Source organism: Centroberyx gerrardi, chromosome 11, assembly GCF_048128805.1.
Source record: "Centroberyx gerrardi isolate f3 chromosome 11, fCenGer3.hap1.cur.20231027, whole genome shotgun sequence".
In the NCBI taxonomy this organism is placed as follows: domain Eukaryota; kingdom Metazoa; phylum Chordata; class Actinopteri; order Beryciformes; family Berycidae; genus Centroberyx; species Centroberyx gerrardi.
The window spans coordinates 29,481,303-29,506,378 of NC_136007.1; the positions used below are offsets into that span (position 1 = coordinate 29,481,303).

The 25,076-nt window shown below is 41.4% G+C and overlaps 1 protein-coding gene across 3 annotated transcripts in view; it reads right to left on the reverse strand.

The window, feature by feature from the left end:
• Nucleotides 1–25,076, reverse strand: part of LOC139921183 (protein FAM168A-like) — a 41,760-nt gene that overhangs the window by 12,848 nt on the left and 3,836 nt on the right. For 2 of the 3 annotated variants that reach the window (XM_078286601.1, XM_071911353.2), the window contains exons 2-5: nucleotides 17,247–17,355; nucleotides 8,208–8,299; nucleotides 3,298–3,381; nucleotides 1,154–1,282 (exon numbers count right to left, since the gene is read on the reverse strand). In XM_078286601.1, coding sequence (XP_078142727.1) covers nucleotides 1,154–1,282; nucleotides 3,298–3,381; nucleotides 8,208–8,299; nucleotides 17,247–17,323 — 382 coding nt within the window. In that variant the 5' untranslated portion in view covers nucleotides 17,324–17,355. The remainder of the gene's footprint in view (nucleotides 1–1,153; nucleotides 1,283–3,297; nucleotides 3,382–8,207; nucleotides 8,300–17,246; nucleotides 17,356–25,076) is intronic. The other variant, XM_078286602.1, reaches the window with a different exon arrangement.

Consider the following 25,076-nt stretch of genomic DNA (forward strand, 5'->3'; position numbering starts at 1 on the left):
CCTATGGCCATTTAGCAGCCACACACCAAACTAAATGAGTCCGAGTCTGATCTCATAGCTTTTATAGCATAGCACTTATCATTATACTGGAGAGCAAAGATCAAGAAGAAATTGTCAGAGATTCAGAAGGCATATCTAAAAAATGTTCAAGCTAAGCTGTGTATGTCATTAACAGATTAACATTCTTTTATTTTTGTCAATTAACTCATAAATTTATACAGTACAGTGCAAAAGTCTTAGGCACCCTAGATGTTTTATATAAATTTTGTCTATTTGTTTTCTGCATTAGTGTGTCAGTAGACTGCTCTTTATAGTATTTTTTTTTATATTTAAAAACTTTTCATTTCATTATTTTTGAAAGCATCTTCGCTTTACGGAATTTTTTTTACATGTGCCTAAGACTTTTGCACAGTATTGTAAATCTAATACGTAAAAACTAAGTGCATTATCTGGTAATTAGGGGAGACTTCAATTAGGACTTGAATTCTAGTGTAGAATTAGTGTCCCACTTACCCAACCTGCTGTCCCACCTTCCCAAATATTCCATTGATTTAGTTCAGTTTCAATCAATATCTATGAACTCACATGAAACTGACCAGTTCCACAAGGTTATACATTTTTTGAAGAGACCATAGGCCTTTACCAGTAAATGGATGATCAGTGTAAATGGACAGTCAAAGCACAAAACACATAGTTTACATAGTTGGGAATGCCTTTGGACAAAGTGTGTGCTGAGCCAGCAAAATTCAGTGTCAAAACTCATTCCAGTGTCAGGTGGTCTGGTTAATCGTTATCAATGGGGCAGCTCCACCAAGTGGTTCTTACTGACTTCACAGATTAGTGTCTTGTTTCCAACATTAGGAGAGTTACAAATGATCAACACTAAACTTCCCAATATCCCTGGAATAACACAGGAATTCTGTTTTAAGATGGATTTTCCCTTTCGTAAGAGAAGGTTCAGTTTACTTTGCATTTCATTGGGATTAATTAAATTATGTAATTAGTTCAATTAAAATAAATGAAAAAGATTGTGTGTATGGGGGTGAAGCTGAGTATTAAGTTCATAAATATTGTGTTTGACTTGTGTTTGTGTATTGATGTTTCAGTTTGTGGTGTGTGTGTGTGTGTGTGTAATAGATAGGTAGATATTTACTGAATGTTGCGGCTGAGGCCTGGTACTGTCGGCCCTCTGAGCCGACGTCCATGGCCGGGTCATAGGAGGCCTCTTGGGCCCCTGCCACCTCCATCGACGCTTGGGGCCAGCCCTGCTTCATCAGCAGCACTGTCCCATACACAGACACAGAGAAATATATGTTACACACACACACACGCACACAGTGGCATACAACCAACACATATACAAATGTGTACTTTACTTATGGTTGTCCATTAAATCCGCTGACAACTTCCACTTGTGCCAGTTATGTAGATGGATATTAAATACCCAGATATCCATCCGTTCGTTCATGTGTTCATCCTTCCAGCACATGTGATACAATGACAATGATGCATCTCATCACTATGTTCCGGCATATTCAAAATTATATTGATTGGCCAAAGGGGGCGATACAATTGCCTAAATTATTATTAAAAATATGAATAAAGAGCCCTGTCTCCCACAATGCAAATTTGGTGCTAATATCCAGCTATCCTTCCAGGAACAATTCCTGGAACCACCATTTCGAGTTTCTTGAAAAACGGTTTTCCTTTTAAGACTTTTTCTTTTATTTGCTGATTGGCTTGAGGGGTAACTGCGTCATTTGTACCATATATATGGGGCACCACAAATGCCAAAAAGAAAAGACTAGCAGGCGATGCAAGCAACCCTACAAAATGTCTGACTTTTGTAGAAGTTGTTACTGATCTATTGGCTCAAAGGTGGACTGCATCATTTATGGGGGACACCATGTTTAATATTGCCTTGTATTTGCTGTCCCCTGGTTGTCTGCTTCTCATCTAGTTTGTGAGTCCCTTCCAGGCAGCAGCACTGTCCTCCAGGTCTTCAGGTCTTTTAACACAGTCCTTAACCTAGCTGGTCCTTTTGCCCTCCAGTGACCATCAACCCAGGAGGAACAGGCCACCCAGGATCCTACGAGGCAGTCGATCCTGGATCAGCCTGGTAACATGCTTGAGTCTCAATATTTCTGCGTCGATCTCACTCCATATGCCTCCTTCCATTGATTTTGCATGCATTCACACCTCCTCTACATGTTTTTTTCACATTCAGTCTGATATAGGGTAGGACAAATAGCCCAAAGGTCTTGATGTGTTGGCTGCAACTGACCCAGGCTTCTCAGCTATAGAAGTGCTGACGCAAATGGTTTGACAGCCTTAGTGTGGAGTTACAATTCTGTGACTCCATTTTCATATAAATAAGTCCATTTCACTACCCTCTATGACTGATTGATATAACACACTAGTGATTCAACTGATAGCCAGTTCATGAAAGCTTTTACATTTGCTGTGCTAAACACCCATTGTCAGGTAGATCTTTCCTGGGGAAAATCCTCTGCGCACAGGAAGTGATGCGTTTTATGTTTCCGGCTTGTTTGTTTGCAATAAGTAGAATCAGAATCCCCTGCCATGTTATCCTATAATAATATCCTATCCATTTTCATGTCTGTGTAAGGATGCAAGACGAGGCACAGGAGTCTCTGAAGATTGCTCTGAAATTACACCTGCTGTTCCACCAGTGGGCGCTAAAGAGACATGTAGGTCAGCAACTAGAAAGGCTGAACAGGCAAAATGTCAGAGATAATGTCAATGTATTATACTGAAAGGGAACTCTAGAAATTCTAGGTTGTTTCTGTAGCTAAAAAATACCTTAACTCACCACACACACACACACACACACACACATATATAAAAAATATTCCATTATAGCGTGTGCAGTCACAGTCTGTAGCTTTGAAGAGGATGCCCTAGGGAAGATTGTGGCATTTTTTGATGCCAATGTTCAGCTCAGATTCCCCCCAAGTGGTGTGTATGGTGTGTATAGGCATGTGTGTGTGCTTCACTGTATTAGCATATACACTGTTTCCCCTACAGCAATGCCACCAAAAACCCAGACTGCAAGGAGAAAAGTAAAAAAAAAAAAAACGTGAGAAATGTAAAAACGTCATCGACTGCTCCTTACTGCTCTTCCAAATAAGACAATTATTTCATATATCATGATATATGTATCCAATAGTGGCCATTCTTAATCCACAACAGGTATGAAAACCGTTGTGTTTTCATACATATCAGTTGCAAGTCTGATATGTGTGTGTGTGTGTGTGTGTGTGAGTATGCTCTTACCTTGGGGATAGCCCGGGCTGCCAGTCTGGTATAGACTTGGTGTGTAGGTAGGAGCTGCAGCAGTAGGATAGCCTGTGGGGTAGCCTGAGGACAGAGAGAAGAAAAACATCAGTGCTGTTGGATGAAGACCTCGTCTCTCCAAACTGTCATCTTTCCAGGAACCTAAAGGTGCTAACATGTAGCATTTTAACATCATTAAATCATGAGTACATTCATTTTGAGACATGAGTATCATTACCGGAAGAAAACTGACAGCCTCTGACACTGCATTTCATGGCTTTTCACACAGCACACTAGCTTAGCCTAGGGTTAGCTTAACCCTGGGCTAACAGTTGGTCGAGGGTTAGCTTAACCTATTTTCACACGCAGACATTTAACCCGTGGCTAACTCTTTGCCTAGTCTTCTATCCCTTCTCACACAGCCAACAGATAACCCTGTTAGCTAGCCCTGGGCTAAAGTTGGGGGTTATCGCACTTTGCAATTTGCCCGTGTGAAATGTTCGTTAGCCCACGGCTAAAACACAAGCTAGCCCAGGGCTAAGGGAGCCCTTAACACTGGGCTAAGTGCTGTGTGAAAAACCCTAATAGCGTGCCACTGGGTCAGAAATCTGCTGCAGGGGGGATTGCTTAGTGGCACTGGCGGTTCTTCCAGCACTTTCAGAGTTTCTGGCAATGGCAGATGGTGGAAGGAGTGAAAGGCCGATGAAAAAAATAACTTCCAACATGTTTATCCTCTTCAGTAAAGACAAAGATGCAGTGAGGGGGAGGGGAGACAAGAGGCAAGAGGGTTTATGGGAAATGTAGTCTTAATTTTGAGAAACGCTAGCACTAACAATACCACTGGTGTGAGATAGAGGCTACTAATCGTCTTCACCATGGTCTCATTTGTTTGATGTTGAAAAATGCTACATGTAGCACCTTTGAGAAACACAACCTTGACCACCAAGCATTTTATTCAAACTGTTTTGAAAGGGTTCAGTAAGCCCAAGGGTCGTTAAATTTTCTCAACCCATAGAGGAACCACGTAATCCTTCAACTGAATTTAAAACATGGAAATCCTCAAAACTGGAGGTTTGGGTTTCCCGTGACAACAGGCTCCCAGATGTGGGAGGTGTGGTGGGAGGCTGTGTGTTACATATCATATTTGCTTTTGCACGGGCATGTTATTTTCAAATGTGCACAGCACACACACGAAAGCCAGGCCAATGCTCTGTAGAGACACAGACTTCACTGTGATTTACTGCAGACGTGACGCTGGATTAGTCTAATCCAGACTGCCTTTAAATCAGCAAATTCATGCAGATATAGCAATATCCACTCCTGCAATTGTAGCGGCATGAATAATACAGCAGTGGCGAATAAAAATACAATGTGGAGAGGAATGGGATGCTAGACTGCACTAATCACGGGGATGTAATAAGAAACATTACACCAGAGACCCATCTAAACTTATGGAGCATGTGTGTGTGTGTGTGTGTGTGTGTGTGTATGTGTCTATTGAGGCTACTGTGAGTGGAGAAATTGGTATCTCTGCCTCTTCTACGATGGATTTCTCCCTGTATGATTGTTGAATGTTGGTGCAAAATGGTGAGTCAAGACAGAAGCCCTCGCTCTTTGATTCTGAGACACCAAAACCTGACGTTTACTGTTGATGTTTTAGAACACTGAAACATTTTCTGCTATCAAACGGGTCCAGAAATGCATCGACACTGTTTAAGTGTTGTAGGGTGGGTTTTCGCTTTAAAGTTGTATTCCGTGAAGTCTTTTGTCTCCATCTTTGTTGCTCAGCGCTCATCGCTGTGGTGTTTCTGCACTGCACTTCCCAGAGCTAACCTGTCAATCAAACAGTGTGTCCAGTGCTGTGACGTCTTTCTCCTTGGATTTTCTGTTGATGCAGTTTGAGTTTCTCTTTTCTTTGTCTGTTCAGCCATGGTGGCTATCACTGCTCATGCCAACTACCCAGTTCTTCTTCTATTTATTCCAAACAAACCGGAAAAGACCTACCAGACAGCGGCTGTTTAGAACAGCAAATGGAAAAGCTTTCATGAACTGGATATAGGCTGAATCGCTATTGTATTATAGTAATAGAGACATTTATTTATATGAAAATGTCATGGATTATTACTTTAACTATTCATTTTTCCACATAGATTGGAAGGACAGGGAAAAGGTGGGATCATTAGACAATCAGAGAAAAATCATTGGACGAGGAGAGCGAGGGGAGAAGGATGGACTGCAGCATATAACAAACAGAGAGAAAATGACAGCTACTGAAAGGGTAAGAAAGACTGATGGGAGAACCAAATGAATTGTGGAATGGATGAAGCGCGTGTCAGTGCAGCAGAACAAGTACATCTACCTAGAGGGAACACGCTCCATCATTCGGCAAGGAACAAGGCCCGTACCCCCTCACTAATTCATGAGCGCTTGTCGGCTCACAGCGGGCGAACTCCGGCAACACAACCTGCTCTACATGCCAGTGTGATACTGACACAACGAGACAGACACAAAATGTGCATTACCTCCCTGCACAGTAGATCACGGAGAGAGAATGAGAGTGCGGGACCACGAGACAATACATGACAAACGCAGTGCAGTGGCTCCATGTTTTGTGTAGGCCACAAAAAGACAAAAGGCAAACCTAAAACACACATGAATGCATTCAAATATGGGTCTTTGAAGGCCGATACGGGCACAGACATTTTTGGACTGAAGCCGCTGCTAGCTAGGCTTCGGCCGATACACAATATTGTCTTGATATGGCGATATTTCATGAATATCGGCATATTTTTTCAGTTAGCGATATTTCCCACGATATTCGATATCGAGCGAACTTAAACCCCACCCCCCGCAATCACATCATATATCGCGATATTTTGGCGGGACAGTATCACAATATAAATATTTTGTGTTGATATTTAATATGTTTAAATTTCATCATTTTCATGCTAAAACATTGCAGTACTCTGTTTCCCCCAGAATTTTACTGTCATGGTGGGAAAGCCTCTGAAACAGCATTTAGCCTATGGGACACTAAAACTCTCCACTGAAACCCAGGATCGTAATAATAGTAATAGTAATATTAATAATAAAACATTCATGCATACTTGTGTGGAATCTGATCGAAATGTTGCATTAGAATCAATTCAGGTTAAGGGTTTCCCTGTAATATTGATAAATTAAATAAAAATATTAATAAATCAAAGTGCATCATATCAGAGGTGGACGACACTGACTGGCTGATATCCAATTTTCAATAAAAGGGAAATTGGTCCCACAAACTGTGATATCAGTCTAACTCAGATCATATCTTCTATATCATATTAATCTACACTATATGCAGTATTGTACTCTCAAATGGAATACCTCTAAGACAAAGAAACCGTGAAAGGCAGGATCCTCCCCACCCCCAACACACACACACACGCACACACACACCCACACACACAGCCTCACGCCTCACTAATTGGTTGTATATTCATGGAACAAAGTGACAGTAGCCTGATTGCAAGTGACAGACAGAGTGATAAAAGAGAAGGTGGCGGTTCAAAATAGTCAGCGGTACCAGAGGGATATGGGTATGTGTGTGTGTGTGTCTGTGTGTGTGTGTGTCTGAAAGAGGGACAGAGAGACAGAGTGCACATGTGTCTGGGGCTGAGGGGCTGCTACCAACCCGTTTACATGCACACTAACTACTACTCATGTATTCTATTCATTAGCTGGTGCATATAAACACCATATCGTGTTTATAATAACCCAGATAAGCTCTTATCAAGGTTATTGTAATTAGCTCACACTAACTTAAAAAAAATTATAACAAAGATGGACAGAAATGCTATATACTGGTGGGTATATGGATACAGGGATATTTGATAGCAGATTATTAAAGGTGCACAGAATTCCATGACTATCTGTATTGTAAGTAGATAAATAACAGTGAAACGATGATCAAAACAGTCATTCTTCTACATTCTCTAATTGTGTTCACTTCTTGTAATTAAATAATGGTGAAACAGCGCAAAATTGGTTTTGCATAAAATTCAAGGACATCTGAAAAAAAAAATTTTTTAAAAATCTGAGGGGGAAAAAATATTCTAGTCCTTATGACTCAGGAGTTATTGGCCAAAATGTGAAATTGCTTGCTGTAGTGCAACCATCTGATCAATCTTCTATCTGTCTCTGTACATATAGTTTGCCTGTGCATCACCAGTTGGCTGCTGGTGGCTGTAAGGTTATTCTTCATCTGATTGTGACAAAGCAGCATACCAAGCAACCGCCCAGTCAGTCACTACACTGTCTCAAAACAGAATAAAATGACTGGCCAAGTATTGTCTCTCAGTCACAATGCAGTCTTGCATCCAGCCACTGCTCTACTTGAAAAACCTGCACCCAGCACTTGAACATCGCCTGAGGTAATTCCAGATGTGTGATAAGAAATGCGGACGTACAAAATGGTGAAATGTGTATCTGTGCGAACCATTTCGGTGTTGCCCTGTTCCTGCACAGCGCTCTGTCGAATGACGACCAAAAGCGGATTTAATCTTCATTACCAAATCGTCCATGGATGTGACAGGAGAGGAAATACAACATAAGTGAAACAAATTGATGCAGGGAAGAGAATCAAAGTCATTTCAAGAGTGAGCAGGTAGAGGAGAGGAGGGATCAGACAAAGCACTTATCAACCAATAAGAATATGGGATGAAAGGAAAAACACAATAAAGATTCTAGCATCCTATAGATCCTGCAAAGGTGTGCTACAGTAGAAGAATCCGCAAATAGACATTGGTGACGTGAAAAATAAACAGGGTCAAATTACTCCCAAACTTACCCTTCTTTGCCCCTTCAAGCTAAACAGTGGGAAAAACTATCAGTCATACCAACACCAAGTGATAGTATGCAGTGAGGCTCACCTGTATATGTTATGTTCTTAGGGTTGCCATAGGGAGCCGCAGGCTGGACAGGACTGTACACAGGGTTCATAATGGAGGACACTCTACCCTTACTGCAGGATAGATAGATAAAGAGACAGAGACAAAGAGAGAGAGAGAGAGAGAGAGAGAGAGAGAGAGAGAGAGAGAGAAAAGATGGCAAAGGGAAAGGTTATGAGGTTATGATGGTATCATGGTTGATACTAGGTGAGGAAATGTTCCTGATCCGTCCATCTTAAAAGGAAGAATCCACTCTCGGATACTCTGACAGGTATAAACAATACAGGTATGTGATGTTATTTTGTGATGAAATGCTATAATTTAGGGGAGAAAATCTGTGCCGTACAGTTTGCCACCCACGGTTCAGGTGTATCTGTCCAATCATTTGTCAGTATCTGTCCAATCATTTGTCAGAATTACATGTCAATCTACAATGACATCACAGCTGGATACCATTACTAACACATGCGAGCTTGGAGCAAATTGTGGAATGTTAAGTTTCACTTTCGTTTCCACAATGGGAGACTCTCTTGGATTTACTATAATGCTGCTGCTCTGCTGGTCTGTGCATCGGCAAATGACAAACATGACGTGATGCGCACATTAGGCGCATTAGAGATCGATTAAGGACAATTTTTATACATTGACCAACTTTTGATTTTGTGGCTTCCGTGCCGATATTGTGCCCGACAAATTGACCCTGGGCTAACAGCAAATTGAAGCAACTCGCTCTTCCCGCAGCTTCTAAGCGAATTCTCACTGTGAGTTCAGACAGGCACAGAGCAATAACCAAAGCCTTGGGGGAGCAAAGTCCAAAAAAATGTCTATTTAATATGTTTCTATTTCCTTTTTTGGACATCTTACTACCTGGATGACTGAAATGAATCTACACAGACAGACTTCATAGCGAAAGATACTAGCCTACAATGCAGGGATATTTTATGTTATAATTACAAAGTGGCGTATTTACTTTTGAAAGAAAGTCTGTTGATTTAGTTATACTGGACTTTAATTTTCAGTGAAAAAAAGTTCAAAAAAGGCAAACTTAAGATTTTTTAAATAAATACATTGAGTAAATTGGAATTTGCAATTGTATCGCGAAATCTACGACCTGGTAATTTTACCTAATTCATAAGTTTACCACAGCTGTGAATACTGTGACGGAGCCACATTACCGCTGTGTTACAGGTGATAGCCAAATAATTAGGCTTTACATATTTGACACCTTGTTCATGCCTGTGTATCAGTGCAATGGACCGCATACGTGTCAGAACGGTGGAGAAAACCTCTTCCTCCTCATGCACTCCTACTGCTGCAGCTGCAGTGTTGGCCATGATAGATAGACCAAATCATATTCATACACCGGTGAGTCATATTTATTAAACATTTTCACACGTTTCCAATGATAATTAATGCCCTGGGACACAATATAACTTTATCTAATGATTTTTTAATAATTTACATAAATGTTCATTAATTTCTACGATATAATGTCTGACTAGAGCAGGTGGTATTTTTTGCGCCGCAGCGTCCTTTTATGAATCACTTTCACAATATGCAAATGATCAAAAGTGGTGGGAGCTCTTTGCTGCTCTTTGATTCTGAGGGACTGGCACCAAAACCTGATGTTTACCGTTCCGTTTAGATAGCGGAAATATATCCTGCACAGAAAAGGCAGAGTTATGTAGACGGAGGATCCACATTATCCACATATTTAGTGGCAGAGGGTTCACACATATGTGATGATAACCACAGGACATGAATCAGCTATCATTCACACGAGCAGACAGTGACACATTCACACACACATACAACAATGTTCTTCAGTTCCCAGATTCGTCAGCCTATTTTCTCTCTGGTCTCTTTCTACAAGGCTATGTACTGTATCCCTCTCTTTTCTCTCTCTCTCTCTCTCTCTAACTGCTGAGGGCAGTCCATTGAAATCGAAGATGACGTTGGTTCCTGTGATTAATGAGGAATACGTTTGCCAGTGGCTGTAATTGCTGCCGACACTGTCAGCGTAGATGAGAATGGAATCTGATCCTGGAGTAGCCTATCTTGCTGCAGCTGGGACAAGTGAGATCTGGATGAGTGGGGCTGGGATAATGTTGGTTCAGCATATTGGTGTGTTTTTGGGTATGTTGCCCCTCCAGATATTCTACCGCAAAGTGGCACAGGTAGTGGACCAGTCGCCTGCAATTCGCTCAAGGTCATTGGCTGACGTTGCACCACTTCAATGTCCTTTTCAGATGGTTCTTGTACCGCAGTGTTTGTTGCCAGGTCTCCTACAGCAGTGGTTTTCAATCATGTGCCATCGTGACCCAAGAGTCTGCAGGTTTTCAATCCAACCAAATACTACAGCAGCTGATTTCGTTTGCTCCTCTTGCATTGAAAGTGTGCTAAATCAGTGAAATTGGCTGGTGTAGTGTTTAGTTGGAATGAAAACCTGCATGGTCTTGGGTCACAATGGCACATGATTGAAAACCACTGTCCTACATCCTGGTCAGAGCAGCAAATAATCATCTGTTGAGGTAGACAACACCCAGAACTTCCAATTACATGGCCAACAGTACTTAATCAGAACTTAATTGTCTCGGAGTAAGGGTGGCCTTGATGCTGACTAGAGTTGTCACAATACCAGAATACCATATCTAAAAATGTAATACTACTAGAATACCACGCAAACAAGACCGAACGACCAACTGCCATTGCGATCCTTAGAGCCCCTGCTGTCGCGGGGCTAAAAATCATGCAGCAATGTGTTACCACACTTGACTTGGATAGCTTTGTAGCAGCTTTTCCACAGACGTTTTCATGTTGGTTGGGTGTTTGTCTTTGTCAGCTCTAGAAGTGAAATAGTTCCATATTTGGCTCCTGGCACGTCTTGTCGACCAATTTAGGCGAACTGGGATCCAGTTCAAGACATGGTGGACTTTTCGACACTGTCGCCTGTTTCCAGCTGTTTGACTCTGACTGCTGCAGTCCACTGACTCTGTCTTTTTAACTCCTTCCTTTATCTATTCCAATCTGAACATAGATGCCCTCTAGCGGTGACGTTGAAATGGAATTTCAGCTTGCAGAACATATTTGGTTGAAGTATGGAATGTTGATACTGAATTCAATTGTTTGCAACGGTATTTAAGTAGTATTGAAATTTTGGTTATCGTGACAACGTTGAAGGATTTCCCCATGGACAATGTGGTCCTTCTAGCTGATGCTAAGGACGCACCTGAGACATCTGATATTGAAGACATTAAGAGAGTTGATGTGCAATGGTAGAGTCATACTGTAGTGGTGACACAAACACTGCTTGGTAGACAGCAGTTTTCATTCATGCTCTTAAGTGCCTGTTCTCAAAAACTTTAGATAGTAGTCTGTCAAAAGCAGATGAGGCTAGGTAGATCCAAGTCTGGATGTTGTCATCAGTTAGACAGAAGCTTGTTATAAGGCTGCCAGGGAAACAGCTGGGCAGCCTAGGGTGGTATAACTTTGACTGAACTGCACTTGGGGGGACAAGGGATGAAGACTTCTCTTGGATATTGACATCAGTTTTTGCATGTAACCCACAAGACCTATTGAGCAGTAGAGGACACAAGCTCCAGGAGCGTGCAGTCATCTGCATATTGCAGATCCAGAATATTTTGGTATCAAAGGCTGGTGCTGCGAATGGATTTAGTGTAAAGAAAGGGAAAACAGTTCCTTCCTCCGCAAACTTGGCTACATCAGCTGGGTCCCAGTATTAAGAGAGAAAAATCAAGAACAACTACAGGTGGGTGGGATGGCAAAGAACTACTAAAAATGCAGTTTTTAGAGCCTGACTAATACTGTATATGTCCCCTAACACAGAGTTTGACGAAACATCGCTTTTAGGTTCTCTGGAATACAAAAGACTTTCCACAATGCTCAGAAAGGACACACCTAATTCACAGCTCTGACTGCTCTCCATATGAATGTAACCTCAACAGGACCGCGGCTGTAAGCCGCAAGGACATACCAGGGACAAAAGCATCTGCCTTCCATCCCCCCACTCTCTTCTCTTCGCTTGGCGACTGGGAAAATCCACCCTCGTCCTTGCTAGGGCTAACTAGCTTGGCAAGACAGAAAACGCAGGATCAGAAGGTCTAAGCAAAGGTTGAAAACCATTATAATGGTAATCTATTAATATCAACATTCTCTTGGGAGTTGATCAGTATTTTTGAATTGATTGGCTCTCTTTATCCATGCTGTTGTAGTTATGATCATAACTGTGGCAAATAGTTGTTGATATATACAAATCAGATAAATAAAATATGTGATGGATGATTCAACATGTTAACTCTGTGTCAATTAGGATAAACACATTAGGTCAACTAATAGGTAAGTTGACTAATGTGTAACTATTCTGAACAATTTATGTTTGACATTTTCATATAAATGAACGCTACTCTCTATCGCCAACTGATGTAACACAATAGCGATTCAACCTATAGCCGGTTCATGAAAGCTTTTACATTTGCTGATCGAAACACCCGGTGTCTGGTAGCCTATTTGTTTGGAATAAACAGAAGAAGCACTGGGTAGTTGTTGAAGTTGAAATATCCTGCTATTTATAACAGTAGGCTCATCTTACCGTGAGCTTCACTAGCTTTATAATGAGCTGGTAGGGTTTCCATATTGTTTCACTATAAAGCTGGTGGAGCTTGGTGGTTGGAGATACTATGCATAACCAGAAGCTCTCAGGTTCAATCCCAGCAACACCCTATGTGTCCTGTCTAAGTGTCCTTGAGCAAATCTCTGCACCCCTACCTGCTCACGCAATGTAAGCCACTCTGGATAGTGTCAGCTAAATAACTAAAAAAAGCTTACCACCTGTTCAGTAATCACACATCTCTGTATGTAGGTTCTGTATAGTCATCATCTTCTCCCTGGAGGGTAAGGATCAACCGCATATTTGTGTGTTATTATCAGCCCTGTCACCTCTCACTGGCTGACTCGGGGTAGCCATTTGTCTTAGATGTCCTCCGTGTTCAAGTGTTATGTATGCGGACGACGTCATTACCGATGAGAAATGTATTTGACAGTGAAGAGGCTAGATGTAACAGTCAAGATCAGAGCTGCCTAATGTCGTTATCTTCTCTTGTCTAATTGAACAACCTGAAGGCAATTAGCTCAGAAATTAACACCAAGCCATTTTCTTCTGCCAAGTTATTTAAAACCACACAGTTGCCTGAGTAATGCAGAGAGCTAGTACAACGTTGAAAGAAAAGAGAGAAGCCAGGAGGAGTCGCCGGTAAAGATAGAGATCACATGAGTGTATTAATAGAGGAGAAACAGCTGCAGAGGAGGAGAGAGCCTCCAGAAAGATGAGATGAAGAGGGGAACGATTAGATAAGAAAGGACAGAGCAGATTGATAGTTAGCGGGGAGGCATTAGAGCAATAATCACAAATCAATAAGATAACCAATGGGGAGAAAAATAGACAGGACCAAAGAAGTCGGCTACATGACTGATGAGATTTAAAAGACCCCAAAACACAAAGAACAGATAGTGGAGGTGGAGGGATGGTGAGAGAAGGCAAGAGACTGTGAAGAAAGTAGACAGACTAGATGGGAAGATGGATGCAGACGCAAAGAAGATGCGAAGATGTGCTGAGGTGGATATTCATGGCTGGCTAGGGAAGGCAAAGCCAAATATACTGTAGGGTTCCCACTGTGGCTCTGATGTAAAATTCCATGACTTTTAATAACGAAGTCAGAGCACTTCTATGACCTAAAATTTGTATTCCTTCATGGATTTTTCTGAAGAGGTGAGCAGCCTGGTTTCCACTCCAGTTGGGTTGAAAACCAGTACCTAATGCAATGAACGTGTGGAACAAGTTGGAAAATACGTTCTGGTATATTCCTGTAAAGTATTCCCTGACTTCCCCAAAGAATTTATCAAATTCCCTGACTTTCCATGTCTAAAATGCACCTTCTGATATTCCAGAAATGCCATGACCAGTGGAAACAGTAATATCAAATACATAAACCAGAGGTTCCAAAATTTTCTCACACCAAGGACCATCAAACACACCCACAACAGACCACAGACCCCAATTTAATAAGATGTTATTGGACTAACTTCAAGGGAATGCAATAAGTCAAACTATTCTTCATTTTGCTGGTGGGCCACTAGGACAGGGTCCGCAGACCCCACTTTTGGAACCACATCTATAAACCAATCTTACTGGCAAAGTATCACACTTAACATTGCTTATATGTGACATAAGGAAGAAATAATGCGGCATATTGACACTATACGCTGCAATATAGGCTACGTAGCGTCTTGTCCTAGTCAGGCATGCACCGCAGGGTTAAAGAGGCTGCTTCCCACTCACTGTAGAGAAGCTAACACCTACCTTCGCCTTCCCAAAATAAACTAGTGGCTTTCTGGCAAAAAAACAGAACAGCTCAGAGATGTGCTTCACAGTGTGTACATACCAGACTCTATGAGCTGGGAGAAGTCAGATTATAAGAATGAGTCAATTGGAGAAAAAATAGACCAAAAAAAACAACTTTAAAGCTGCCCTGGGCAAGATTTTTATGTAAAGATTAGGGATGGGTCATGATTTTCGAATTTTCGAATAGTCATTAAATTATAAAAAATCGAATAGTTTATGCGACTATCGTCTTGTCTTATAAAGTATATTTTCCCTTGTTTTTACCGGCGCCTCTATCGGGGCTAATCGGACTAGGTAGCTGGCTTAGCTAGCTAGCTCTATGCTAACGTCCGCCTATATAGCTTGCTAGTAGTAAATAGCTATGGCTTGATTAGCCCCGGACCGGTCCTTCTCTCGTTTTAACGGTCTCCGTTCCGGGCTAATCAAGCCATAGCTATTTAGCCGGACTAGATAGCTGGCTTAGCTAGCTAGCTCTATGCTAACTTCCGCCTAGCTTGCTAGTTAGCCTGGCTAGCTAACGTCAATATGGCTAGCCTAGTTCGCACCGTCCGTGTGGGGGGTTGGGGGGGGGGGGATCTTCGAAGAATGGTCGAATAGTTCCCAGTGAATATCGAATAGTATTTTTGCTTGAAATGCCCATCCCTAGTAAAGATACACCTACCTTAGCAGTCTAAATCACAAAGTGGGGCCGCAACAGAGACAAGCGTCCCATCCCCACTAACCCTATACTGTAGATTCATAATTCGATTCTGGTGTCAGTTAGTGGTGGGAAATCTTCTCCACACACAGAAAGTGACAAATCGAAACCTAAGAGCAAAATTCAACAGCAGTGAGTGAGCACTCTGTCCAGAGAAAGCTGGACTCACCAGAGATGGCACCAACCTCTTCCACCACCTCCACCCCGACCAGATACTAAGAAGAGGACATTTTGGAAAACATACAAACTTCCCAAATTGCAGCATACTATGTCCTAGCCTGTCATCACTTAAGGGAGAAAATGCCTCCCTCTCTTCTTTTCTCTATCTCATCTAGAAGAAATGTAAGTTATTGCTTGATGAAAATGGCTCTTCTCTTCTTCTCTGAACTTGACCTGTTTTTAAAGGTTAACCTCGGTCGGTGTGATTGGGTAATTCAATTGCAAGTTAACTGACACATTGAGGTTGATTGAGGTTCAATACTGAAGAGGGTGAAATATGTGGGCATGAACTCAATAATTAAGGCAAGATTTTTGTTTGAAATTCAGAAGAGCCCGTTGAATCATGAACCAGTTTGCTTGTCTGCACCTCTCAATGACAGGTACCCAATAGCCTATTGTAAAAATTAAAGTATGTATAAATACAGATTTAAATAAATATATAAGTGTTATAAGTCTATAGCTAGATTTGAACCCACAAGGAGGGGCAAAACATGTACCATTGCACTATGCAGTCAGCAAATGCAACAGGATAAATTTAATTATATATTATATTATACCAGGGTTGCTAAAATGTCAAAACACAACATTACTACTCCACAAAAATTGTAGTTACAAATAATGAATAAAGGGTTCTACTCCATTCTGGGAAAAGGTATCACCTTTTTGTCAACCAAGGACTGAAGTATCCTTCACAAAGTATCAGAACTTGTTTCAATTTTATGCTATCAATCATTTTATAAGAGTAGGTGTCAGTTTTTTTCAAATGGGATTTTATTTTGGAATACAACTCTTCAAATATTTGTGGATCACTAACAGTGTGTAGGCCGACTGTGCAACAGCTAAAATTATATCCTTGCCCAGCACCAGTGAGAAAGGTGGATGTGCATATGATGTTTTCAACAATACTGTGTCTGAACCAGTAGAGAATAGACCTATAAAACATGGAATATGAAAAGCCACGACTATTTAACACTGCTCTTAGGTAAAAACCAAGTACCTGCAAAAAATAAAAGTTTCAGCAGTGGACAAAAGAATGTTTATTTTCTTATTGACGTTCATGTGTTTTCTAAATTCTGCAATTGGCTTTTAACAGTTTGAAACAGCCTGAGGGTCATGAAACTCACTCCACACATAAATGACGATGTAGACGTTCAATTCAAGTAAGAAAAAGAAAAATAACAAAACTGCAGTTGTGTGGTTTCTGCCCGACAGCGGCAATGAGGAGCTGATGAGCAAAGTCAGAGCAGGCTGTGGCGAGGAAATACTGCGTAAGCGTTTCTTTTTCCAAGTGCAATAGTCCAGTGGATCGATCCGTGCGCTGTTTTGGCTAATAAGGCATTCCTCTATGAACTGCCATGACAGTGAAATTCAAAGACACAGCAGAGTGCAACTCAAGACCTAAAAGAAAGCATTGTATTTTGCTTGAAAAATGACATTTCCCATTTTTGAAAAAAAGAATTTCATGTACATGCATATTAGTAAAGAAAGAGTTTCCAAAAGAGATTCACATTATATGGTGCGCACATCTTTACTTCACAGAAAACAGATCAAAGATCAAATATGAGTTGATATCATGCTTTCATATTAAATATTTTGAACCGAACAGAAAGACAATGGATGCCTAGGATCAACACATTCAACACATTAGGGGTTGGGGAGTTAAAACACAACATTTTTCTACACTGACCTCTTCAGGTTCTGAGCACTTTCGGGTTGGTACAAGAAACTGAATTGGTCGGTGTGGAGCCCGCTCGCCATAGTCATGGCAATGCTAGTGAGGAAATGGCAACGTAAGTCTGTGAAATTAAAGAGCAAAGGAAATTTTAAGTGCAACAGCAGCAGATAGCAAAAAAGCAGGCAAATGTGATTGTAGCATAAACAGAGAAAGAGACAAGGAGAGAGTGAGAGAAGTCATGACAGTTGGACCAAAGCAAAGGAAGGTCATAACACAGGCATAAACACACGGCACAGGGCGTGACACCGGTGCAAATGAAGAACTGTTGGTGGAGGCGGAAGCAATGCATTCAAGCTGACACACTATGGGTAGTTTATGGTTGCAATCACGCCTACATTTCAAAGTCTCTGGTCCAAATCATGCGCATTTTTGTGTTTAGTTCATTGAGGTTCAGTAGTAGTTTTGGTAACCTGTCATCCCACCAGGTTAGAGATGTGGTCTGTTATGAACACAAGAAGAAATAGCTGAATATGAGCATAAGGCGAGACTTCATTTCATTATGCTAGGTTTTCCAAGCATGAGGAACTGCTAGCTATCAGATGTCAACATCCGTTTCCTTATACCCATAAAACCTTGCATTTTGGAGTCGTTTCCTGTAGTTGCACAGATTACATTCTCACTCCCAACGAACAGCATTGTAGTTCTCTTGGAAGAGGACTGAGTCCCACATTTTCAGGCGTCTGGAAGCGGTTATTTGTTTGAATGGCATTTGACTAACCCTAACCCAAACAAACTGAAGTGTAAAGAGTAAATGCTCCAGAGTTCAAATAAACCTCTCTAAACATGCTTGGTGTGAACACACCCTATGAAACGGAACCACAAGCATCCTCGTCATGACCTTCAATGGAACAGCAATGACCTACACTACTGTAACCTAATCTTCAGCTGTAACCTCACACAAAAATCAAATCCTGCTCTAAGTGACAAACATGACCCTGTCAATACATACCTCCACAACACACACACAAAACCCACAAACCTTTGGTAACTATATAATGCCTTGAGATTCCCCACAGACAACTTGTCTTTTAACAGAGTTCTATCTTTTCAGTCTTTTTCCCCACTCTTTTTCTGGCAAAGCCTCATCCAGCATCTCAGCCCTTGGGCTAACCTTTTGATAAATGCGGAGTGTGGAGATGACTGGAGTGTGGCAATTCTTCTCCAAAGATATTTCTGCTTTATTGGAGAGCACACAGTGGAGAATGACAGGAAAGATTGGAGAGTGATAGAGGGGATGACGTGGGACAAAGGTCATTTGAACCAAAGACACTGAGAGAACAGTGAACACCTTTGTTTGAGCTCCACCGCCAGCGTTGCGTCGTGTTGACGTCAGCGTTGCGTCAATCCAACGTTCTCCCTGCTCCACAGGGCGCGTGGCGTTGTGAATGGATACCAGAAAACAACCAATATCAGCTTTCTCTTTATTTCAATGAGGGAGAACGCGCGCATCAGCCATTGAGAATTGAACCTCTGTGATTTTTTAGCTTTGGACACAATGCGACAACGCGAACGCAACGCGAGCAGTGGAGCATCTTTCAGTGCTTTTAAAGGAATCAATCAATGGCAATGCCTGACGCCCGATGGCTGTAGTGGAGCAGGGCCGTTAGCCGATCAAGCCACCAGGATTTTTAATAAAAGCCTCGCCAATTCTCACCATCAACAGAAATGCGTTGTATAGGATCACTCACTACGAAGTCCTGTCATGAAGGCCCCACTTATTCCACATGGAGGTTAGGATGAATGACCTTCCACCTGCGTTACAAATGATCCTGGGTGATAACTGGATAGAGCAAAAATGCTTAAAATCTAGGTATGAATGCACCCAAGTCAGATTGAAGATCTGATCACCCGAACCATCTCCTGGGAAGGTAAGAGGCAAATTTGCCAACTTTAACCACAATAAACGTTCATGCATGTATCCAACCAAGAATTGCACGCAAATCAAACAGGTGGCAAGCAGCTTGGATAGCAACATACTTGTCCAAAATGGATACTTCTGGGTGGGGAACAAGCGAGATGAGGTGTTTACTGTCAATTATAAACAATGTTAATATTACTATATGAAGTAACGTACATGGAAATCTGCATTTTGGTGAGGAAAATCAGATTTCAATATGTACAACGGAGACGCATTGTAATGTCAGGTGCAAATGTAGCACCAGCTATCATATCTAAACATACTACGGACACAAGATGCATTCATTCTCGCTTTCTTTTTGTTGTATTCGTTGAGCCAAACGAAAGTTTACGTTGAAGACTCCACCAGGCAGCATGACTTAAGTTGATCTCATCTCCTCCTCATTTTCTTTCCCTCCAGAGCAGAGCCAAGGGAAAGTCAGTCATGGTCATGTTCAAACCCATTAGCACTTGGAGCTGAGCTGTTGGTCTGACCTATGAGCAACACACAAGTTAGGCCTTCTGCCATCTTTGCAACATGTCTTGGGGGGCGTTCAGCAGTACAAATTTCCAAGGAATACACAGGCATTCCACTCATTCCACTTATTACAGAGGACAAGAGAATAACAGATCCCCCATACAAAAGTGTCTATCAAATTGGGTCAAACTGAAGCACTCCAACAACAGCCCATAATACTCTCAGTATACTCTCAATAGTCTCAGGTAGAATCTTACTACGTACTTCTGTGTCTCTCTTGGCTAAGGAAACTTGGCAAGTGCCAGGTTGATAAAACCCTGTTAACCCTGTTTTATAGGGCTTATGTTGAATCAGTACTTGCTTTTTCATTATTTGTTGCTATAGTAATCTTGGAATTAGAAAGAAGAAACAATCTCCTTATTATGCACTGTTATTTACAGAGTGGATTCCTTACCTATCCAAATCACACAGATACAAAATATACATTTAAAAAGTATCTGAGATGGCATCTTTGTGGCTAGGCAATTGACGGTAAAACACTGATTTGACAAATCTTGTATCTCCCATGCCTAGTATCTTAGCCTTGATATGTTTGAGCTAATCTCTTGACCTCCATGTTTATCAATGGTAGATCCCATCATCCCTATCGAAGTTCTTAAAATGTTCTATTAATGTTTGCCATATTGTCCGTCTTGTGATGACAGTTGATGATGTCAAATCTATAAACACCAAACCCAAATCTGTGTAAAGCCTGACATCTAATGGTAAAAAGCATGCTACTGAAATTGCCATCTGCTACTGGCTGATCTTTGGTACCAATACTACCTACTAAAAAAAAAAAACATTCAGAAATGTAAAAAAAAAAAAAGAATAGAAATTAGAACTGTTAATTAAATTACTGAATACTCACTCTAGACCCTTTAAGAATAGAATTTACTGTAGATGCAGTTGGGACAGCCAAAAAAATAAAAGCGTGTCACTGGTTTAAATCACAATCACTAATTGTGTAATACAATGAATGTACATTAATTTGGCAATTAAAGGAATACTCTAACTCACACTTTTACTCTCTCTCTCACACACACACACACACACACACACACACACACACACACTAATACACAACCATTCACAGGTAATGAGCCAAACTAATAATTAAAAAGGATGTTTGATCATGATTATAAGAGCCTTCTACTGTATCCGACTGGCATGATGCCCAAATCAGATTTGTCTTACAATGTGCTTTTATTGGATTTATTACTGTTTTGTGGGTTTTGGTTTGTCTCTCTCTCTTTCCATCTCTCTGAGCTAAGCTGAACAAGACTTGAAGGAAGACTCTGAAGGAAATAAGGGAGCGGAGCAAAGGAACCGAAGCTCTATCTTTGTAGAGTTGGGTCATAGCAGCAAATAAATCCTGCTTTCTTCACTCTCGGTTTGGAGAACTGAAGACGCTTGAAACTCTTCTCCTCAATATTGAAAATCATCCCCCAGTCAGCCACACTTCTCTCCTCAGTCAGGGCATATACACAACGCAGTGTGTGTGTGTGTGTGTGTGTGTGTGTGTGTGTGTGTGTGTGGTTATCTCTCTGTATCCTCTGCCTAAGGCGGAATCAGGGAGGTTGGCCCAGGGGACAACTGGGGTGAAAGAGAGTTCACATTCCCTCATACATGGCTTGCCATCATGAAGACTCTACTGAAAGCCAGTCAGGCACTTTCCTCTGACCAAACCCTTCCACTTCATGTCCTTTGATCACTGGATAGCCGTAGTTCACTCTCAACCTCCGGCCACAGGTCATATACTGCAGTACACTATGTGCATATCCATATCAGGATTCATGCATACAGGATCTAGACTACTTAGAGTGGCAGCAGAGCTTGGTTTTTAAGTTTTAATCTGAGAATGTGGTAGTGGTACACTAGCGTTCGACTAAAATGGGTTTTTGAAGGCTAGTACTTCAAATATGAACATATTCAGGCCAAAATAATTCCAAAAAATTAGTGTTTCCCCCCAGTGTTTTATTCTGGGAAGGAATGAAAAGCCTCTGAAGCAAAAGTGTAGTATTGATCAATTCTACAATAAATATGTAATCAATTAAACTGCATCATGCGGACGATATATCCGTCTAACCTTATGGTGTACAATAACAAAGTTCCATTCACAGCCTTAACATGGCAACAGTTGGCCAGCTCCCAGCATGCACTAGCCAACGTGCCAAATCTAAACCAACATATAGGCCCTACTACCTCTGCGCTGTCAAGGGGTTTGTAAGAACTATTTCAAGACTCGGAACATTTACAATTCAGGCATTTAGCCGACACCCTTATCCAGAGCAATGAGTGAGCAGATATTGGGGTTCTGCGTCTTGCTCAAGAACACTTCATCAGGAAATATGACTGTTGTAAGGATTAATTCTGTGACCTGCCTTTTATGGGACGGTCACGCTAACCACCGGGCCACTTTGCCGCCAATAAGTTACAAACTGAACCAAGGACCTAATGTTTCTCAAGCAACAGGACTATCCCGATTTAAAGCTTGATTCATGGCAGGCTGGAGTGTTGCAAGTTGGAGGATCGAGGTGTGCATCATTTTGCCGACTGGTTGCCAAATGCCCAGCAGGAGCGACTGGTTCCAGTATTAATCACAGCTGTGATTTGCAGGGAGCAGTCGGTGTTTATTTAAATCGCGTGTATGCTAATCTGCGATAAAGGGGAACTGAGAGAGCTTTGTGTGCACGTTGCCTTGGAAGTGAGCCACTGTAGCACCTCAGGCTACCTAAGCAATGTCAAGCAAAAACGTCAGCTAAACATAATCTTAAGGCATGCATCAACTCCTTGAGGTATCTTACGGTTATGAAAATTGCTTGACAATTGAAAATAAAACAACTGGGTCTATAATCGTAGCGATAAGTGAGGTAAGATGGCCGTGAATACGCTCCTACAAAGGGGGACTTGAAATAGAAGACGGGCCTAGATTAGTTGTGGCTATGTGATTTAAAGGGCCTGCCATGGCTTAGTGAGCTCAATGTAACCCAGCAGGGAAGAAAACAAAGAGAGTCATACAAATGGAATAATAGAGCATGATATAAATAAAACCGCAGAAGGGGGAGAAGAGAAAGGGAGAGAAAATCTCCACCTCCCACTTGTATCTTTAAAGACAGAGAGACAAGGGATTTGCTCTGTTGGTCGTAGCTCTAGGCATGTCGGTTCATCTCTCTTTCTCTCTGTCTCTGCTTTTAAATTGGTGGTAGGACTGCAGAAGAAGGCTAAACCTCTGGAATGCCCAGCTGAAGTTCCTCCAAGGATTTTTTGGAGATGCAATAGTAAAAATGACTTGCCTGAACACCAATTGAACATTTAATCACAGTGAATACTGGCCTTGCTCATCTCTTCTGAAAGGCCTCAGATGACGTTCCTGATCAACGACTTTGTGCTGACGTTAGTGTTAGTGGTGAACAACTGAATTCCCCTTCTTTTGAGGCTTTTGTCGAGCATTTTTAATTTAAAACATTTGTTGTTTTTCATTAGTTGCAGTTTGTCATCTACTTAATGATTTATGGACCATAAAGTAGGGTGAATTCAGCAAAAGTGGGGCATCGTACAAAATGGGACACCTCAAGCTTTTTGGATATATTTGTTTGACTGGTAAATAAAAATCAACATTACTGTGATTGACCAATAGCAGTAAAACTATGATCAAAATCACATGGCATTTTTGTTAAGAGGGGGGTGGGGGGTGGGGGGGAGCAAACTTCAGAAAGGAAGCGGACTCCCAAAGCACAAAATATCTGTGACATAACTTTTTTTTTTGTTTTTATGTTAAGGCTATGAGGCTTGGGCGATATCCAAAATTTTATATCGCAATGCTGTCCCACCAAAAATATCGCAAGTTTTTTTTTTTTTTCATTTTGGTATTTTCTTTTATTTCTTCTAAATTACATGAAATTTCTAGGCTATTAACAGGCTAGAAATTTTATCTTACTATTCAAGCACTGGAGGATAACAATGGTGATATCGCAATATTCAATATCTTCGAATATCGGCCCAAGCAGTGACGGACTGGCCATCTGGCAAGGTGGGCAAATGCCAGAAGGGCCGCCAGACTATGGGCCGCTTGGGCCACTCAGAATGGATTATTACATTGATTTAAAAAAAAAAAGAAAAAAAGAAAAAAAGAAAAACAAAATAATTTTGTCTTTGATGATTTTCATTGAAAATAACTTATTTCAGCGGCCCAAAACATTTTATATTGGCCCTCATATATTTGTATTTTTTAGTAAATACACACGCATTTTCTCGCGATCAACTCGTTGCTACGCAACGCAACGTTAGCTAGTGGAAATGACAAGGGATGATGGGAGGTATTTAAAAAAAAAAAAAAAAAAAAAAAAAAAAAAGATGGGAGGAAACCTGGGAACTACATGAAGGTAATGAAGGCTATTATTATTATATACTGTGGCTGTGCAGTGCTCTTTTCATGTTTTGGTGGAGCTATTGTATTATTATTTACTGAGGTCTGAGTCTGGCCTATGTATTTGTGCCGAATGTGCCTTAATTTACTAGTTGCGTGTATCATGTCGTAGCGCTCTGCCGCTCACAGTATTGTGTGCATTGTTGTCGGCATTCATCAGCGATTGTAGTGTGTGTCGGTTGCATGTGTGTTCTGTGTTCCGAATTTCTGCATTCTTGTCAGTCTGTATGGTTTTATCTCAAGCTTTTTATGTTAACAATTGGGGTTGGTGTTGAGTTTGGAAATAGGGCCGTTGTGTCGCAAATGCCAGGGCCATTTTTTGATCCCAGTCCGTCACTGGGCCCAAGCCTAAAGGCCATAAAACTGTAATGAATTATTGCACTGTGCCAAAACTTGTCATAAAAGTGCATAATATTTCGAAAAATATTTTTAAAATATTACAAGATAATGTTGTTTACGAATTTTGCCACTTTATCAGACCTAGCTAATTCGGACAGCCTGTTTTTAATGAAGTAGGACAGTAGCTAGCGGGAGAGAAATTTGAAATGATCACAAGCCTCCTTTGAGACCTGTCAACGTGAAGCAGGAAGAGAAATCCTTAAAAATCCTTAAAGTGAAATGTTAGCTTAGCTTAACTGTACTTAGCTGTACTGTTACGTGTGGATGTCATTTAGCAAGGACTGTCTTTTCTTTTAAGGCCCTGACACACCAGGCCGACAGTCGGCCGTCGGCCAACATCGGGCCGTCGGTAAGCGTCGGTGTCCCTAGTTTTTGCGGTGTGTCCCGCACCGTCGGCACTAGTCGGACCCTGTCGGCGGCTTTTCGGCCGATTGAGCATGTTGAATCGGCGTCGGAGCCCGTCGGTGAGAGAGATCACTCTGATTGGTAGTTCGTGTTTTGCCTCTGGATGATTGGACTGATAAATTCCTTCAACATGTGG